The sequence below is a fragment of the Kogia breviceps genome, chromosome 2 (genome assembly GCF_026419965.1).
Source record: "Kogia breviceps isolate mKogBre1 chromosome 2, mKogBre1 haplotype 1, whole genome shotgun sequence".
In the NCBI taxonomy this organism is placed as follows: domain Eukaryota; kingdom Metazoa; phylum Chordata; class Mammalia; order Artiodactyla; family Physeteridae; genus Kogia; species Kogia breviceps.
The window spans coordinates 39,441,237-39,460,584 of NC_081311.1; the positions used below are offsets into that span (position 1 = coordinate 39,441,237).

At 38.8% G+C, this 19,348-nt stretch overlaps 1 protein-coding gene across 1 annotated transcript in view; it reads left to right on the forward strand.

Annotated features, from left to right (window-relative positions):
• Nucleotides 1-19,348, forward strand: part of ASAH2 (N-acylsphingosine amidohydrolase 2) — an 83,616-nt gene that overhangs the window by 14,713 nt on the left and 49,555 nt on the right. The window contains exons 5-7 of the mRNA XM_067027456.1: nucleotides 2,547-2,723; nucleotides 3,987-4,114; nucleotides 6,301-6,378. Of these exons, the coding sequence (XP_066883557.1) occupies nucleotides 2,547-2,723; nucleotides 3,987-4,114; nucleotides 6,301-6,378 (383 nt within the window). The remainder of the gene's footprint in view (nucleotides 1-2,546; nucleotides 2,724-3,986; nucleotides 4,115-6,300; nucleotides 6,379-19,348) is intronic.

Here is a 19,348-nt window from a genome sequence, read left to right on the forward strand (position 1 = left end):
CGAGGGGACAACATGGACACAGAGAGGCACAAGGGAGAAATGTAGATGTATTTGAAGAGACAGAGATTAGTTCACATGAGATTCACAGAGATTAGGACACATGTAGGCATGTAATTGGAGATGTACCTGGAAGGTGTGTTGGTCATAATTTGTAGGGTCCTGGGATGCCAGGTTGTTTTTAATTCTGTGGGTCATGGGGATTCTTAGAAAACTTTTGCATGGAGGAGTGATGCAAACACAATTGTGCTTTAGGATGATTAATCAGACAGTGATGTTTGAGGTGGATTGTAATAGACTAGAGCTAGCAGTGAAGACACAAATTGTCAGATTCCTTAAATTAACATCAAAGCTCTATTGATGAGAGTCCAGTTGGGAAAACAGTAATCACACTAGGCATTTCAAACGGGATTTAATATGGGGGAATTTTACAAGGTGTTAAAAGGCTGAAAGAACTAGAAAGGGAAACTAGCATTGCAGGAGGGATTTAAACTTTGCCTGGCCATTTCCCCTATACTATGTAATGCTGGCATAAAAGTTTTAAACCAATGGGACAGCAGTGAGACTATATGGTGGTTAAAAAGTCAAATTCAATGCTAATGAGATTTGGGGATGAATTGGCATACAAGCTAACACTTGACATAGTTCCTGTGACGAGTCAGGTATTGGTCTAAGTGCTTCATATATATTAATTCATTTAATCCTCCAAACAACTGTATGAGGAAGGTGCTATTATTATGTCATTTGACAGACTGGGAAACTGAGTTGCAGAGGACCAAGTAACTTGTCCAAGTGTACACAGCTAGGAACTGTCCGAGGTGGGATTCAAACATTGACATCTTCCTGCCAGAGCACATACTCATTACCAAAGCATGATACTATTTTTAAGAGGAATCAAAAATGGTTCTGATTGGGAAATGGTGGGGTCATTAAGTAGAAATAGAGTCAAAACAAACACTTTGGGGTGGAGTGTGGAGGGGATAGCAGGTTAACGTATTGGGTTGTAGACCACTATGAAGTTAATACTGGGCACCATTTAACCATCTCTTCCTATTTTTACTTCCCCTTACAATCTGAGACCCAGAGGAAAGACCCATAAATGAACCCACTTACTTATCCCAAGTTAATCCAAGGGGAAAGTGTGAAAAATAAATGTAATTCAACTAGTGCCATTAAACTTATTATAACACCTGGTATTTGCCAGCTCTGCCATAAGTGAATTTCAGTCATTGTCCCTGGTATTAGGTGATAGTATCTTACACTGAGGAAGGTTGCCTGGGGTTGACACTTTTGCTGGAACATTTTAGTAATTTTTGACACGAAGTCGAGACTTCTTTAACAGAGAAACCACAGTAATACCAAACTTCAGATTACAGTTGATTAAAGCATAATCAGATATAGGTATTCAGCATTAATGTAGCATTTGAAGTCAACTATACGTCAATAAAAAAGAGACACTTGAGCCAAAAAAAAAAAAAGCTACTTAGCAACATCACTAATTTTTCTCTTGTTTTCTTGATGTGTATATACCACACAAAACCATTAATTATTCATTTGGATGTTCATTGATTAATTCAATGAACATTCACTGAGTCTCTTTGGATTAGGTATCTATTGTTGTACAGCAAGTCAACCAGAAAACTCAGTGGCTTAAGACAACAATAATCCTGTATTAGTGCTCGGGATTTTTTGTGGGTTAGGAATCCTAGAATGGCTGGGTTGGATGATTCTGACATATTAGAACCACAGTCATATATTATTATTTTGTATCATGAGGTTGAACTTAGATGTTGGCTGGGGCTGTGGTTGTTTGAAGCTTGCCTGAGGCTGAAGGGTCACCTTCAATGGTTGCTCACCAAACCGTTAGCAAGTTAGTGCTGACTAGGTGGCTCCTTTCCACATGGGCCTCTCCACAGGATTGCTGGGGTGTCCTCAGGTCACAGTGGGTGGCTTCCCCAGGCCAATAAGTGTAAGTGTCTATGTCTGGGAATATTGAGTTCTTCATTTTGGGAAGTGAGGCAGTAGAGTAACGAGGACTTTGCACTGCTCCCGAGATGCTTTCCCCCCGTGGTATTGCATGACCAGTTTGCTCTCTCCAGTTAAGCCTCTGATGAAAGGTAACATCTTTGGGAAGATCTTTCCTCACTAACACCTATCATGTTCTTTTGCCTTACCTAGCTATATTTTTCTTCATAGAGTTTGACTCTGCTATGTATTAGATCTGTGGGCAAATTACTTAACTTCTGTACATATCAATGTTTCCAGCGAAAGATAAGATTAAAAATACCCACCTCTTAGTGGTGTAATGACATGATGTATGTAATACCTAGCATTGTGCTTGTACACAGCAAGAATCTCTAAAATGTTAGCGACTGCAATTATTGTTGATGTTGTTGTTACTGAGATGATAAACTCAAGCATAGAGTGAAAGGTCACTTGACAGGGATGTCACTGATATGGCTCAGTGGTTAGACTCATCAGAGCTTTTTCTCAGGCTACGCTCCTGTTATTCCTCTTCTTAGTTTTGTTTTGTTTTTCCTTTCTTAAAGGTCCTGAATAGGCTGCAGAGTAAATATGGCTCCCTGTACAGAAGAGACAACGTTATCCTGAGCGGTACTCACACACACTCGGGTCCAGCAGGATATTTCCAGTACACTACATTTGTGACTGCCAGTGAAGGATTTAGCAGTCGAACTTTTGAGTACATGGTTGCTGGCATCATGAAGGTAGGCAAGGGACCCCAGAAGACCCCAATGTTCTTCAGCATTGCTTACAGTCTTTTAGGAGTGGTTTGGTGTGATATGGAGAGTCCCTATAGGATCTCGGTCTGAGCACAGTCTTAGCACCTACTTCCCTTTCTCCTTTTTGACTCCCTTGTAGCTTCTGGTTCTGAGCTGTGGGCTGCTAGTCCTGAGGCACTGATTGACTGAGAGAAGACGGTTCTATGGCAGTAAGCCTTATATTGTCACCCAAAGACACAGAAAACATTTTGTACCTAACCCTTATAAATTATATTGACCCACACAGTCAGCTCTCTGCACAAAGTCACTTGAAAAGAAATCCACCAAGGAACTCAAAGTAATTACAAATAATTTAAAGCCTTCCTTGCATTTCTGAAAGAGCATAGAAGGGGATCCAATTTCCACCACACACCCTCATTTCTCAAGTCCTCTATTGCAGCTCTAGACTGACATAGGGCTCTGAACTGATACCCTCAAACTCTTCTCCCATTCCTGGTTTGGGTAGATTTTACTACTCTCTCCTGTCTTCCAGGTAATTATTTTCTCTCATAGAATCCTTGATAATGTTTTCTTCATTCCTTTGTCTCTCAGGTTTAGTCTCTCTCTACTTTTTCTCATAAAATTACCACCATCCCCAGCCCCCAAATCCAGGGATCCATCTGGCAAAGGAAGAAATGTCTTTACAATGTTTTTCAAAGAACAAATAACAGGCTATGAATGGCTTTATGAAATCAATTTCATAGGTTGTGATAAGCTTTAAAAAGGGAGCTAAAAGAGAGTGGAAAATAACATAATGCATGACACATAGGGTATAGTTTGTATTGTGAACTTTTGTTTTAGGACACATATCTTGATGTGTATTAAGTTATGATGAAAAATGTATTAATTACTGTATTTCTCAGTCCAAAAAGTTTGAAAAACTCTGCCTTAGAGGGTGTGGGTAGGGGGATGGAGAGTTTGTAAGGTCAAGTCTCCCATTTTGGCCATCTGAAATGGCAGACAGTTCCTGACTTGGCAGTCTTGAGACACCCAGGTCGTTCCCTATACACAGCATTTCCTCATCTCAACCCTGAAGGTCATGTCTCTTACCCCCAGAATGACACCAGCCCTGTGGTTCTCCAGCTTTCATCCTATAGCAGGGACAAGTTGGAGACAAAAGAAATTGTCCACAGGGTTGTTTTGTTTATATCAACTAAGTTCTAATGCCCACCAGGATTTATAACTTTACAACTTTTTTTTAATCTATAGAGCATTGAGATAGCACATGCAAATATGAGACCAGGCAAAATCTTTATCAATAAAGGGAATGTGGATGGTGTACAGATCAATAGAAGTCCTTCTTCTTACCTTCGGAATCCACAGTCAGAGAGAGCAAGGTGAGGGTGCGATTATCAAGATAAAATCATGTGTTTCCTTTAGAAACCAGCAACAAAATCTAAGAACAGGTTTGTTACTTGATGGCTATGGTGAGATCCTGAAAGGGTATTAAAGCTGAAATAATTTAAAAACATGCTGATAATCTAAGACAAGCAGAAATAAAAAGAGAATGCAGAAGCACAGACCAGCCTATACACATGTCTTCCCCCTTTGCTGGATGTGGGAGTCAGATGTGAATGTTTGAAGGAATCTGGGCTTTCAAAGAAGGCACAACTGTGGTCTCAGCTTTGTCACTTCCTAGTTGTGTAATCTTTAGAGAGCCACTTAAATCTTAATTTAGGGGTTCTCTGCTTCTCATCTGGAAAATATAAAAATATGCGTAACATATTTGTTCAACTAATGAATAACTTTTTATTACATTATTCAGAAGAAATTATTTTAGTACAGGAGAATGTAGGATGAGAAAAGAGATAAAAGAATAAAGCAATTGGTGTGAAAAGCAAGACATAAAACTGGCATAATTGAATGGGACAACTAAGGAAGACCATTATTTTTTAATTTTTTATGTGACGAACGAGGTTTGTGACAGAAAAGAAGTACTTGGCTACTATGGCAGAGTAAAATAATATCGCAGTTCAACTTGACCACTTGACATTTCATATTTGTCTCTATATTTTTAAAAAGATTTCAAAGAAGTTGATTTTTAGAAAATATAATCTGATTTCCCTTGAAAGGACATAAAAGAGCCCTTTAAATCATAGGTCAGGAATGATTTTAATTTTGCACATTCCTTGCTGTTTGTTTTGTTTTGTTTTCATTTTATTTTGTTTTCAACATGGAGCTGAGATACACCTTCTTTATTAACATAATACTTCCATGATACAGCTCAGTGCCGATTTTGAAAGTTTTCACAATTATAGAGCATTTTGTTCTTCTCAGGGAAAGAATGTAAATAATGTTATCTTGATATTTTTGATTATTAAGTGATTTTTGATTATTAGGTTTTAATTAAGAATTCACTATATAACATCAACTTTACCATCAAAGTGGTTATTTTTTCACTTATTATTTTTGTAAAGAATATGAAAACTTGCAGATTTTATTTGGAAATATTAAATTCCAGCTGTATTCCCTGAAAGAAATTTTCTTAAAATTTAAAATACAAAAGATAATAATTTACACTACAATATTCAAAGCATTCTACTTCATATAAGATGTGGATTTTCACATAACAAATCAATTAATTAAACATAAAAATAAAGTGTCAAGCAATGCGGAATCAAAGTTAAATTTAACCTGGGGATAACACACTGCCACAATGTGACAGATCTCTTGTACATAAAGTCATTTTCACAATGAGAAAAGTTGCCATTCACAAACACTGTTACAAAAGTATGCATGCTAAATAACCAAACACATTGTTAGGGCAAGATCAAGAAAATACCGGTAGTTTTATCCTGTTATCTTATTCTAGACATCTTTTTCCTACATATTTTATAATATTAGGATAATCATATGGATGTGTTCAATTAAAAACTTCATAAAAACTTAGAAAGAACTCTAGGTATTAGGAAATTTTGTGTCTAGACATATTCCTACATATGTGTCTAGAAATATTCTAGATGTATTGATATTTTTAAGAGATTTCACTAAAATTTAATATGAGTAGATATTTCAAAGACAAATCCTTTTTTTAAGAAATAATATATGCTATATAATATTGCATATTTTATATTAAAAAATGTATATTTCATCTCCAGTTAGCTAACCTAATGCCCCTTTGCTCACAGTTGCAAATCGTTTCTTTAGCTGAGAAATGAGATCCCGGATGCAGTTTGTAGAACTACAGAGTGTCAGGGAGCCTTGCTTACTGAGAGTCTTTTTTTTTTTCCTGTGTGGGCCTCTCACTGTTGTGGCCTCTCCCGTTGCGGAGCACAGGCTCCGGATGCGCAGGCTCAGCGGCCATGGCTCACGGGCCCAGCCGCTCCGCGGCATGTGGGATCTTCCCGGACCGGGGCACGAACCCGTGTCCCCTGCATCGGCAGGTGGACTCTCAACCACTGCGCCACCAGGGAAGACCCGAGAGTCATTTTGATTTTGGTTTTTGTGTCAGCTTCTGCTCTGTCATACAAGAGGGTCAGGCTCTAACATAGAACTCACTAAGTTTCTCTGTTTTGCTGACTAGGTATTCTTCAAATACAGACAAGGAAATGGTACTCTTGAAAATGGTAGATTTGAACGGAGACGACCTGGGTCTTATCAGGTACTCTATTTACTTAAAAAAAAATTTCTGTTTGAATGATTTTCCTTAATTACAGGGGGCAAAAAGAGACCAGAATAGTGACAGCAGAAGCTGAGAATAAGCTGAGTGGTTGAATCATATCTGGGGTCCAGCCATGGGCCCTCAGGCAATGTTCTCAGCATCCCAGGGCTTAGTTCCTCGCCTGTAAAACAGGGCTAATAAAAGGATTATGTGAATGAGGGATCTGGGTGAAGAAGTTTAGCATAGCATCTGACATATGATAGGTTCAGTAAATGCTAGTGGTTATTGCTGTATCAAGATCTCATATGGTGGTGGACAATGATCTCTTGGAAATGAGAAAACAATCTGACCAACGAGCAAGTGATTATGGGTTTGAGGTTATTTACCTGTGCTTTTCTAAAAGGATTAAGTCTAATGTAGGGCAATGCCAGTTAGTGATGAAAGCAGAACCGAGACCACCTAACGGAAGCAGATGAGGCAAAATTACAGCTTGGCACAGATTTTAGCTCCATTTTATATGTAAGAAAACACATGAATTTTGTTTTCTTTGACAAGAAGGCATTTGCATTCATATGTGATTTTGGTTGTAGCGATTGAACTGACTCAGGAACTGTCTGGGTGGGTAACAGTCCCAGACACCTTGACCCGTGGACTTCCAAATTGACACAGAAATGCCCTAAGGAAGCGGATGATAGGGCGGAGGTGCAAGGGTCAAGTGGCTTGTGTTCATTCTGGGCTCTCATTCTTAGCGGCTGTGTGACTTTGGTCAAGTTACTTAACTGCTGTGTCTCAGTTTTCTTACTCTAAAATTGAGGGATAAAATGAGTCCTTAAATGTTGATAATAACTGTTCTTCAAGGTGGTAGGAGTCTGCCGGGGGATTATAAAATATCTAAGTGAAAGTTTCTATATGAATAAAATTAAGTAAATTGAAAGTAATACGAGGTGAAGAAAAACATTGACGACTGACCCACAGTTCACATACTAGGTAGGGTTGGTCCTATAACTGGGTAGGAAACAGCATGGTGGTAAGGAGTTTGGGTTTTAGCATTTAGGTTTTAGATATAGGTTTTAGGACTTGAATTCAAGCCCCCGCTCTGCCCCTTACTAGCCCTGTGGCCTGGGGAAAGTAATTTATCTACTTGCACCTCAAGTATTTTGTTTGAAAATGGGAATAATGATACCTCATGGGATTGTTTGAAGATTAAATGAGAGAGTGCATACAAAACTCTAGTTCTATGCCTGGCATAAAAAGAATTTAATAATTTTAGCTAAAAGGTAAGTAGTAGAATAACATTCTACCTCTAACTAAGAATGCCATTATTGGCATCTCAGAGTGCTTGAAATTCTTAGCATTGGTGTTACTTCTTTGGGGTTAAAGTGAGGTCACTAAAAATTCCCTGATAAAATAAACTTTATTATGTGGGTTGATATAATAGGACTCATTCTTTGATTACAGTTAATTCATCTACTGATTAGTTGCCACCTAGCATTGAACTCAATAGACTTTCTAAATGTCAGGCATGCAACTGTGTGCTTGGGGTATATTATTATGAATAAAGCATAGTCCCTATCTTAGTTTTATAGGCTAGTGGGGTGATCTGGGCAGGAGACAGAGACAGACAAGTAATCATAACATAGTCAGATGGCCATCAGTGCTGTCACCTGCGCATAAATAAATGCTGTGGGAATTTGGAGGTGGTAGCACTGAGCTCTACCAGGGAGCATAGTGGAAGGCTTCAAAAAGCAAATGACACTGAACTGGACCTGAAGGAGCCATGGGATTTCTCATGGAACCATGAAAAAACTGCATTGTGAGGCCAGATTATGGGCTTGGGTCAAGGAGCGGCTGAGAGATGAATCTAGAAAGGTAACCTAGCTCTTGATTTTGGAGCACTTTAATGGGGAATTTGGTTAGGAGACGGGATAAGGACATGTATGTATGACTAGTTAGAGAATTCCCAGTTTGTTATGAGAAGAAAGTGTCTTTCCCTTATAGTTTCTACTTAACTCTTGGCTGAATGACAGACCATTCATGATTCCTGTTTTAAAAATTTTATTTTATTTAAAAAATTTTATTTTATTTTAAAATTTATTTTTAATTTTATTGGATTATAGTTGATTTACAATGTTGTGTTAGTTTCAGCACAGCAAAGGTGTACAGCAAAGTGATTCTGTTGTACATATACATATATTCATTCTTTTATTTTTTTAACATCTTTATTGGAGTATAATTGCTTTACAATGGTGTGTTAGTTTCTGCTGTATAAAAAACTGAATCAGCTATACATATATCCCCATATCTCTTCCCTCTTGCATCTCCCTCCCTCCCACCCTCCCTATCCCACCCCCTCTAGGTGGTCATAAAGCACCGAGCTGATCTCCCTGTGCTATGAGGCTGCTTCCCGCTAGCTAGGTATTTTCCATTTGGTAGTGTGTATATATCCATGCCACTCTCTCACTTTGATTTAGTTTCTGAATCATTGAAGAATGCCAAAAGGACACTCAAAATGCTATTTTTGGGACTAGATTCTCTTTGCTTCCTTGCATATAACTATATAACATATCTGGAAGTCCCAGGGTCAACTGTCAAGGTTATAACAATACTTTTCCATCTGCTGTGCTTAACAGCCTGCAATAACTTTCTGTTGTTTCTATAGCCGCCGTATATTATCATTGATGAAATTGCCCCTGCAGTTGCCTCTTGTTGCATAGGGATAATTGCTCTTTGAATACAGTAAAAATGATCCAAAGCATAAAGTCAGATCTGGGCTGCTAAGTAACTCAGCCACCATATGTAAGTACCTGCTGATAGGCAGGATTCCAAGGTATGAGGAGTTTAGAAGCGCAGAACCTCAGATATGCAGAGCATGAAGATCATCAAAGTTTAAACTTCAGCTGAGGCCTAGAAAGGTGACGCGACCTGCCCAATGTCACAGCCAAGACTATTCTCTTCACCCTGAAAACCATGTCAAAGTTCATAATTTATTCCTTGCTACTTTCATTGTTGTTGTCATTTCTTCATTCAATAAGCCTGCACCAGGCACCTACCATGTGCCAAGCAGTGCTTTCCAGTCCTTGGAATGATGCATTTCCAGTAAATGGTCATAAAGTCAGGAGTCAAATACCTGTGTCTATGCTCCTTGAGCAAATCCTTTAAAATCTCTGAGACTCAGTTTCCACATTTCTCAAATGTAGATGTAACATCTCTCCACATAGAGATTATTATGCATTCATTCATTTATTAAATATTGTGGAAGATGTGTGTCATGAACTGAACTAGTACTATACAGATAAACTGAGAAGAAAATTGGTGTCCTAGTTGTGGTTCTTATAGAACTTATAGTCTACTGGTGGAGACAAAAGGTAATCATATAGTCATACAAATGCGTGTATAATTATAATTGGGTTAACTGCTAAGAAAGGAAGGTATGAAGAGCTATCTTAAAGGGACTTGACCTGGTCAGGGAGATTGGGAAAGGCTTCCCTGGGGAAGAGACAATGGAACTGAAAACCAAAGGAAGGGTAAGAATTAACTGGCAAAATGGGGGGGGTGGTAAAAAAGAACATTTAACACAAATGGGAAAGCATGTGCAAAAGTCCTGTGGCCTGTTTGAGGTGCTGATAGGTCTGTGTGGCTGGAGTGCGAGGACAGTGGGGCAGGGTGTTGTGAATTAAATTCAGAGGTAGAGGTTAGATGCCATGATAAAGATTTGGGCCTTTAAGCAAAGGGGAATAGAAAATCACGGAAGTGTTTTCAGCTGGGATTGGGAGTTGGTGGCTCTTGAAGGGTTAGGAAGAGTCGTGACTTGAGGGATGAAAGAATTATGTGCATGAAACTATTCCATAATCCATCAAGTCCTCTACAATTGTGAGGCCAACATTTGCCTCAGTTGATCTGTCTATAAGGGAAATATTTCTTTTTGACTGATACTACTGTATGCAAAAACAGTAAATGATTTTTCTCCAGACGTGGAGAACATGTTTGGGATGTTCTAAATTAAAATATAAGCTGTGTGGCAGTCACAAAATTCACTTTGGGACATTCTGGAAGGCACCTCAAAGGAGTCTGTGGAGTGGGGTTCTGGGAGATCCTGATGTAGTAAGATGCTATGGAACGAAGAAACGATGACTGGAGAAAACAAAACAGGTTTCAAATATCTGTACCAAGAGAAAAATCACAGGGGTGGGCAGATAATCTGAATGGTGGCTCTGGGTGGTGGACAGCCCCTTCTCACACAGTCTCCTTAGTGCAAGCGGCTCTGGGAGTGGTGGCTGGGAACACTGACTCATTTCCTCAAGTGTGGTGCAGCCGGGCAGGCTCTGTCTCACTTCTCTTCCCTTCTCCTATCTTTTCCCGTCTGCCAAGTTTCCTTTCTCAAGTTTGTAGGAGTGGCATGGACCCTCCTTGTTCTTTTTTTCTCACCTCATTACCCCTTTAGGAGTCAGTATGGCACGGCTCCTATTCATCAGAGCTGTAGGGAAGGTCTGAGCAGGTTTTTGAATGATTTCTCTATTGTCTTCTGTTTTACACATTGCAAATCCTTTTACTTTTACGGAAAGGGGTTATCCTTTCAAGGCACATTTTCAGAAGACAACAAGGGGCAGTGATTTGTGTAACCTGTTTGAATAATTTATGTACATACTTAGAAAAACCCAATTTATGAAATTAAACAAATTCATTTGAATGATACTGACTTATGGAACTTGGTTTGAGGGGTGTGTGGGTGTATAAATCTTCTCTATGATTTCTTTTTTTTTTTTTTTTTTTTTTTTTTTTTTTTTTTTTGCGGTACGCGGGCTTCTCACTCATTGTTGTGGCCTCTCCCTTTGCGGAGCACAGGCTCCGGGCGCGCAGGCTCAGCGGCCATGGCTCATGGGACCAGACGCTCTGCAGCATGTGGGATCTTCCTGGACCGGGGCACGAACCCACGTCCCCTGCATCGGCAGGCAGACTCTCAACCACTGCGCCACCAGGGAAGCCCTCTATGATTTCTGACTATGACTTCTTGAGTTATAATTTGTAACTGTTTATTCTCTGTGGCTCTCTATTCTCTCCCCTACATTCTCTCCTCAGTGTACTTAACCCCACACCAAGAGCAAATGTGGAAACCTCAGTGACTGCCTTTCACCAGCCATTCTTGACCTCTTCTCTTTTCTCCATCTCATCATCATGTCTTTATAAATACCTTCTCCATTAGCCTTCACTCTGGTTTGTGAAGCCCCACTCTGTTTCTACACCCTGAATTTCTCTTTCCTATTCTGCCTCTTCTATGTTGTTGTGAAGCTTGACGCTGTCTTGTTGCTCCAACTTTCCTACCAGCATATTTGTTCTCTCCCTTTTCAGTGAAGTGTAGGCCTTGGTTATGTAGTGAGTTTTCATTCTGTGTCTGGTCCAACCCCATGTAAAGTGAAGGTGCTTAATAAGGGCTTTCTGATGACGAGGGTGATGAGAGTTGGCTGATAGCAGAGATTAATCATACTTGTTAATTTAAATTGTCCCAAGTTTAGAAACCAAAGCTATAAAAGCCAGCTGTCATAACGGGCAGAAGACATTGGACTTACTTTCCAAAGTCAACCATGGTTAATATTCAGGTACATTTTCTTCTGCCCACTTTCCTATGTGGAATGTATGATGAGAAATAAACATGACTAAAAGGTCATTCTTTCAAGGTAGATGCTCTCTTGGTTTCATATACTATGGGTACTAGAAGCTTTAAAATACTATAAAAATATTAACAATGTTATCTCCATGTATCTCAAGTGTTTTTAAATTTGTTTTTGTAGTGATTCTCTTTATACATAATAATAATTTTTTTGTCTCAAAAATCTATGTATTTTCAGTTAATATAGCTAACTCAGCTCTCTGTAGGTTAGATTATGCCATGTATATTTTTTCTATCATTTTCTTTCAACTTTTATTCTTACATTTTAGAGGTGTCTGTTTTGAATATCATATAGCTTTATTTATTTGTTTTTTACTCTGACAATCTTCATCTTTAATGAGTGAATTTAGTTTATTTTTATGAATTATGATTGTTATATATCTGGACTTGTCTATATCTCTTCACTTTGCTATTTATCTCACTTTTTCAGTGCTTTTTATTCTTTTTGGGATTGATAGACTGAAAAAAATCTTTAAATGGAAAATTATAGTTTCCAAAGATGGTGGCAACAATAGCTCTTATCTTATGTATTCTATACAAAGTGACCTTGCCAGTCCCCTTCAAAGTGGAGATTCTGGGCTCCCCTGGCAGCACAGTGGTTGAGAGCCCGCCTGGCGATTCAGGGGACACGGGTTTGTGCCCCGGTCCGGGAAGATCCCACATGCCGTGGAGTGGTTGGGCCCGTGAGCCATGGCCGCTGAGCCTGTGCATCTGGAGCCTGTGCTCCTCAACGGGAGAGGCTACAACAATGAGAGGCCCGCGTACCGCAAAAAAAAAAAAAAAAAAAAAAAGAAGATTTTTCCAGCCCTTGAAACTTGGCTAGCCCTGGGACCACTTTGATCAATAAAAGATGAGAGAAGTGACACTATGCCAGGGCTGGCAAAGTTGTTTTTTAATAGACCTTATTCTTTAGAGCAGTTTTATTTTATTTTATTTTATTTTAATTTTATTTATTTATTTTTTTAACATCTTTATTGGAGTATAACTGTTTTACAATAGTGTTAGTTTTTCCTTTACAACAAAGTGAATCAGTTATACATATACATATGTTCCCATATCTCTTCCCTCTTGCATCACCCTCTCCTACCCTCCCTATCCCACCCCTCTAGGTGGTCACAAAGCACAGAGCTGATCTCCCTGTGCTATGTGGCAGCTTCCCACTAGCTATCTAATTTACATTTGGTTGTGTATATATGTCCCTGCCACTCTCTCACTTCGTCACAGCTTACCCTTCCCCCTCCCCATATCCTCAAGTCCATGCTCTAGTAGGTCTGTGTTTTATTCCCATCCTACCACTAATCTCTTCATGACATTTTTTTTTTCTTAGAGTCCATATATATGTGTTAGCATACACTATTTGTTTTTCTCCTTCTGACTTACTTCACTCTGTATGACAGACTCCAGGTCTATCCACCTCATTACAAATAACTCAGTTTCATTTCTTTTTTATGGCTGAGTAATATTCCATTGTATATATGTGCCACATCTTCTTTATCCATTCATCTGTTGATGGACACTTAGGTTGCTTCCATGTCCTGGCTATCGTAAATAGAGCTGCAATGAACATTTTGGTACATGACTCTTTTTGAATTATGGTTTTCTCAGGGTATATGCCCAGTAGTGGGATTGTTGGGTCGTATGGTAGTTCTATTTGTAGTTTTTTAAGGAACCCCCATACTGTTCTCCATAGTGGCTGTATCTAGAGCAGTTTTAGATTCACAGTGAAATTAAAGTACTTAAAGATTAAATAATTAATCTTAAAGATTAATTAAATTAATTAAAGATTTCCCATATACACTTGCCCCCAAACATGCACAGCCTCCCTCATTATTAACACCTCCCACTAGAGTGGTACATTTGGTACCATCCATGAACCTACGTTGACAGGTCATTTTCACTCAGAGTCCATAATTTACATTAGAGTTCACTCTTGGTGTTGTACAGTGGTTTAAAAAAAAATCTTCCTTCTGTTCATGTATTTCCTAAAATTGCTAAGGTGAACAAAAATAAAAATTTAAAATCATCTGGTAAAACTGAGCCTCAATAACTTCTAATATTTTGTTATATAGCCTTTCAGACCTTTACCTAATCGTTTATTTATTTTTATTTTTTGAAAATGATACTATTGTATATACAATTTGGCAACATTTTCATTTAGAATTACCTTATGAATATCTTTCAGTGCTATGTAGTATTTTTTATTTTATTATTTTTTAACATCTTTATTGGAGTATAATTGCTTTACAACGGTGTGTTACTTTATGCTTTATAAAAAAGTGAATCAGCTATACATATACATATATCCCCATATCTCTTCCATCTTGAGTCTCCCTCCCTATCCACCCCTCTAGGTGGTCACAAAGCATTGAGCTGATCTCCCTGTGCTATGTGGCTGCTTCCCACTAGCTATCTATTTTACATTTGATAGTGTATATAAGTCCATACCACTCTCTCACTTCGTCCCAGCTTACCCTTCCCCCTCCCCATGTCCTCAAGTCCATTCTCTACATCTGTGTCTTTATTTCTGTCCCACCCCTTGGTTCTTCAGAACAATTTTTTTTTAACAATTTTTGTTTTAGATTCCATATATATGTGTTACCATACGGTATTTGTTTTTCTCTTTCAGACTTACTTCACTCTGTATGACAGACTCTAGGTCCATTCACCTCACTACAGATAACTCAATTTCGTTTCTTTCTATGGCTGAGTATAGACATTTCTCCAAAGAAGATACACAGGTTGCCAACAAACACATGAAAGAATGCTCAACATCACTAATCATTAGAGAAATGCAAATCAAAACTACAGTGAAGTATCACCTCACACCGGTCAGAATGGCCATCATCAAAAAATCTGCAAACATTAAGTGCTGGAGAGGGTGTGGAGAAAGGGGAACCCTCTTGCACTGTTGGTGGGAATGTAAATTGATACAGTCACTATGGAGAACAGTATGGAGGTTCCTTAAAAAACTAAAAACAGAACTACTATACGACCCAGCAATCCCACTACAGTGCATATACCCTGAGAAACCTATAATTCAAAAAGAGTCATGTACCAAAATGTTCATTGCAGCTTTATTTACAATAGCCAGGACCTGGAAGCAACCTAAGTGTCCATCAACAGATGAATGGATAAAGAAGATGTGGCACATATATACAATGGAATATTACTTAGCCATAAAGAAATGTAGTATTTTTTTAAGAAATGTAGTATTTTTAAATCACCATTTAAAAATTGTTGTATAGTATTCCATTATATGTATGATAATGTACCAAACAAATCACCAATCATTCGACATTTCAGTTTATAGCTTTTTTCTATCATAAATTACACTGTGATAAGCATTCATGAACAGATATCTTGTATATATTGCCAATGATTTCCCTAAGCTAAATTCCTAGAAGTGGGGATGCTGAGCCAATAGAGGAATATTTATTATTACAGTTTTTCTCATAAATTGCCAAATGGTCCTCTGGAAAACTTGCTGGTTTACACTGCTTCTACCCAAGCATGAATAGAGCATTGTTTCCTGTGTTCTTGCCAATTTTGGTATTATCATGCTTTACAAATGTTGTTAAGTAATAGACCCCCAAAAGCCAAATCACTCTTGTTTTCCTTTGAATTTCTTCAGTTCCTGGGTAGTTAGGATGAATTTAAAAAAAATATATTCTTTCTTTCTTTTTTTTTTTTTTTTAGCGGTATGCGGGCCTCTCACTGCTGTGGCCTCTCCCGTTGCGGAGCACAGGCTCCGGACGCGCAGGCCCAGCGGCCATGGCTCACGGGCCCAGCCACTCCGCGGCACGTGGGATCCTCCCGGACCAGGGCACGAACCCGCGTCTCCTGTATCGGCAGGCAGACTCTCAACCGCTGCGCCACCAGGGAAGCCCCAAAAAATATATTCTTATTGGCTACTTCTTGTTTTACTTTTGTTGATTGCTTAATCATACTATTTAGAATGCAAGAATTTTGATTGCAGTAACTTAATGAACTTAATGGAATCCACCCAAACCAGATATCTCTCCAGTAACATTATTGAGAGGATATTTTGGTTTCTTTGTGTTTTTCTCATCCAGGACTTTTGAAGATAACAAAATGAGTAGTTGAGAATGGACATCTCTTCTCTTGAGCAGAGATGGTAGAAAGATTCTCCAGGATGCTGGCCACCCAGTTTACCTGTAACTTTAGAAGGGGTCCTCTGGCTACAGTTCATTGTCCTTCTTTAATCTGAGCAGTCTGGTCTGGAGTCATTGCTTCTTCTTGTTTCAAATTCAGGTTGCCCTTTGGGTAAAATTCCGGGCCTAATAACCCTTACAATATAACACGATGAAACAACCTTTGCTTTGCTTTTCCCAATAGTCTGTAGTGGGGTGAGGCTAGGAGGATGGTATGGCAGGTGAAAAAGTGGTGTGTTAATTCGGTGTGTGTTAAGAGGTGTTCATTAATGCCAGGGGATGCGATAGACCATGAAATCCCAGTGGCTTAACACATTAAAGATTTTAATGTGCACATTTCCCACTCATGCAAAATCTAATCAAAATTGGGTGGTCCTTCTTCACATATGTTAATGGCCAGGTTCACATGCCCCACCCTGCCAGAGGGACTGGGAAAGAGAAGACACCTTGGTATTTTGTAAGCCCTCAAGTCTCTGCCACAAGAGGGCAACGTTTCCTCATTTAATTATTTAAAGCTCATATTATATGGGGTGAATATACGTGTGTTGAATACACACATCCACACACATCATATATTTTAATATTGTGTTTACCTTATGAAACACATGTATACACAGGGCTTTGGATATCTTTTTCCCTTATAATCATCATCAGCACCAGCTGCAGCAGTATCAAAATCAGCATCAACATCATCATAGTGATGATTTTTTCCATTCTTAGCACAAACCAGTCTTTGTGCTAAGCACTTCAGATGTTTTTGTTCCTTTAATTGTCAAATGCTGTGAGGTAGATAATACTATTATCATTATGTTACAGATATGAATACTGAGTTTCAAATAGGTTAAATAACTTGTGTCTGATTCCAGAGCTCTTAGCCACTACGACATATGGCCTCTATATTAGTTTCTTAGGGTTTCCATAACAAAGCACTACAGAGTGGCTGGCTTTAAACAGCAGAATTTATTCTCTCACAGGTCGAGAGGCCAGATGTCTGAAATCAGGGTGTTGGCAGGCTTGGTTCCTTCTGGATGCTCTGAGGGAGAATCAGTTCCATGCCTTCCTCTTAGCTTCTGGTGGCTGCCAGCAATCCTTGGCTTGTAGATACATCACTCCGATCTCTGTCTTCATTTTCACATTGCCTACATCTCTATCTTGGGTGTTTCTCTGTCCCTTTCTTCTTGTTATGAGGACACTAGTCACTGGATTTTAGACCCAACCTAAGCCAGTATCATTTCACTTGATCTTTACCTTGTTTACACTCTAAAGACTATGTCTAAATAAGGTCCCATTCTGAGTTTCTGGTAGATGTGAATTTTGGGGGGGACACTATTGAATCCACTACAGCATCTTCTATTGTATTTGTCCAAAGGGCTCCCATGTTATTACACATCTTCATGAACACTGCCTTTGAATGGAGGTACAATGTTCTCTTCCCCTATTGGTGGGCACTTAGGTTGGAGATGGCCACACCTAGCACATAGGACTTGGTGCACAGCACACAAAGGCGCTCCCTTCTCTGGGCTGACTAAGGTGCCTTGCTCGGGGAGCTGAGAGGGGGCTGGATTTCAGCCTCCACTTGGCCAGTCACCTTTGTGCAGAGCATGACCTCCATATGAACAGGACAGCTCAGGTTTGAGAGAATGGAACCTGGGGTGGGTTGTTACTGTTTTAGAATATTTAAGAAGCTCAATTCTGCATTTGGCCTTTCTGCATCAGAATAGGAAGTACACAATGTCTGAATTGAAAGAGATACTAGAAAATGTCTCAGTTACACAGGAGAGAATAATTATACTATTCTGTATTAATTTTCTGTTTATTGATTCACGAAGCATAGTTGAAATCTATTTTTCAGTCTTAGGAAACAGGGATCTAGAAATTTTAACTAACTTTGCTCCTTATAATGATAAGATCTCAAATCTCTTGACTTTCCTCAGTACCTTGATTACATCATGCTGACTCAAGTAGAGCCCTGCCCTAGCTGTGACATAATCATTATTTTAAAAAGTTTATTATCAAAGACATAGTCAACCTTTTATGTCTATATTCTAACTTCTTTTGAAACTACCTAAACTTTTCTTCTTCTCTCTTGAACTTTGCTTTGATGAATACTTTTTGACCAGATAAAATAAACTGTAAGTAAGCATTCTTAAATTAAAATGACCAGTTTTCTGCCTATCTTTTTAAATATTCATCTCTTACCAAAGTACTTTGGTTGCTGTGACAAGCCTGATATTTTTATAGCATATATTTTAAAGGACAGAGGAGGAAAAACAGTATCTTCTTATTCTGAAATTCAAATAACTTTTTTGAATACTTTTTTTTCCAGTTTTGTAAAGAAAAAAATCAATTAATTTTCTATGGCTGAAAATAAATAAATAAGAATTCAAGCCTATAGTCTAATTATAGACCAAAATTCTTAGCATTTGCTTTCTCCCAGATATTACTGTGGTTCTTTGATGGTAGAGAACACACCTGATTCCTCTCTATGTTCCTTGGGGTTTAACATAAGGCCAACCGCACACTTGGTTACTAATGCATTCATATTGATTGAATGAATGGAGCAACGTCCATCTCTCCTTGCCCTCGTCCATTCTGCTCTGGTCACGCTGACTATCCAGTCTCTGAACACACTGCACTCCTTCCCGTCTCCATACCTTTGCTACGAATGTCTTTTCTTCAGTCATCCCCTTGCCAAGTTCCTACTGATCGTTTTTTTTTTAATAGATCTTTATTGGACTTTAATTGCTTCACAATAGTGTATTAGTTTCTGTTGTACAACTAAGTGAAACAGCCATATGTATACACATATCCCCATGTCCCCTCCCTCTTGATGGCTTACTCATCTTTTAAGACCCAGCTCAAATGTCACATTGTCTGTGAAGCATTTTTCAAGGGTGAGATGATGCCTCGTGCATCTCTATGTCCCCAGTGTCTGGCACAGAGTCAGAGTTAACTAAATGTATATTGAATGAGCAATTGAATGAACAGAAGGGACAGAGCCCGCATCCCATAGCAGGTAAGAACATGGGCTTATGGTCTGACAAACCTGGATTCATAGTCCTGCTTCTTGACTTACAACTCTGTGACCTTGGTCACGTTACTTCATCAGTCTGAGCCTTTGTTTCCTTGGTTT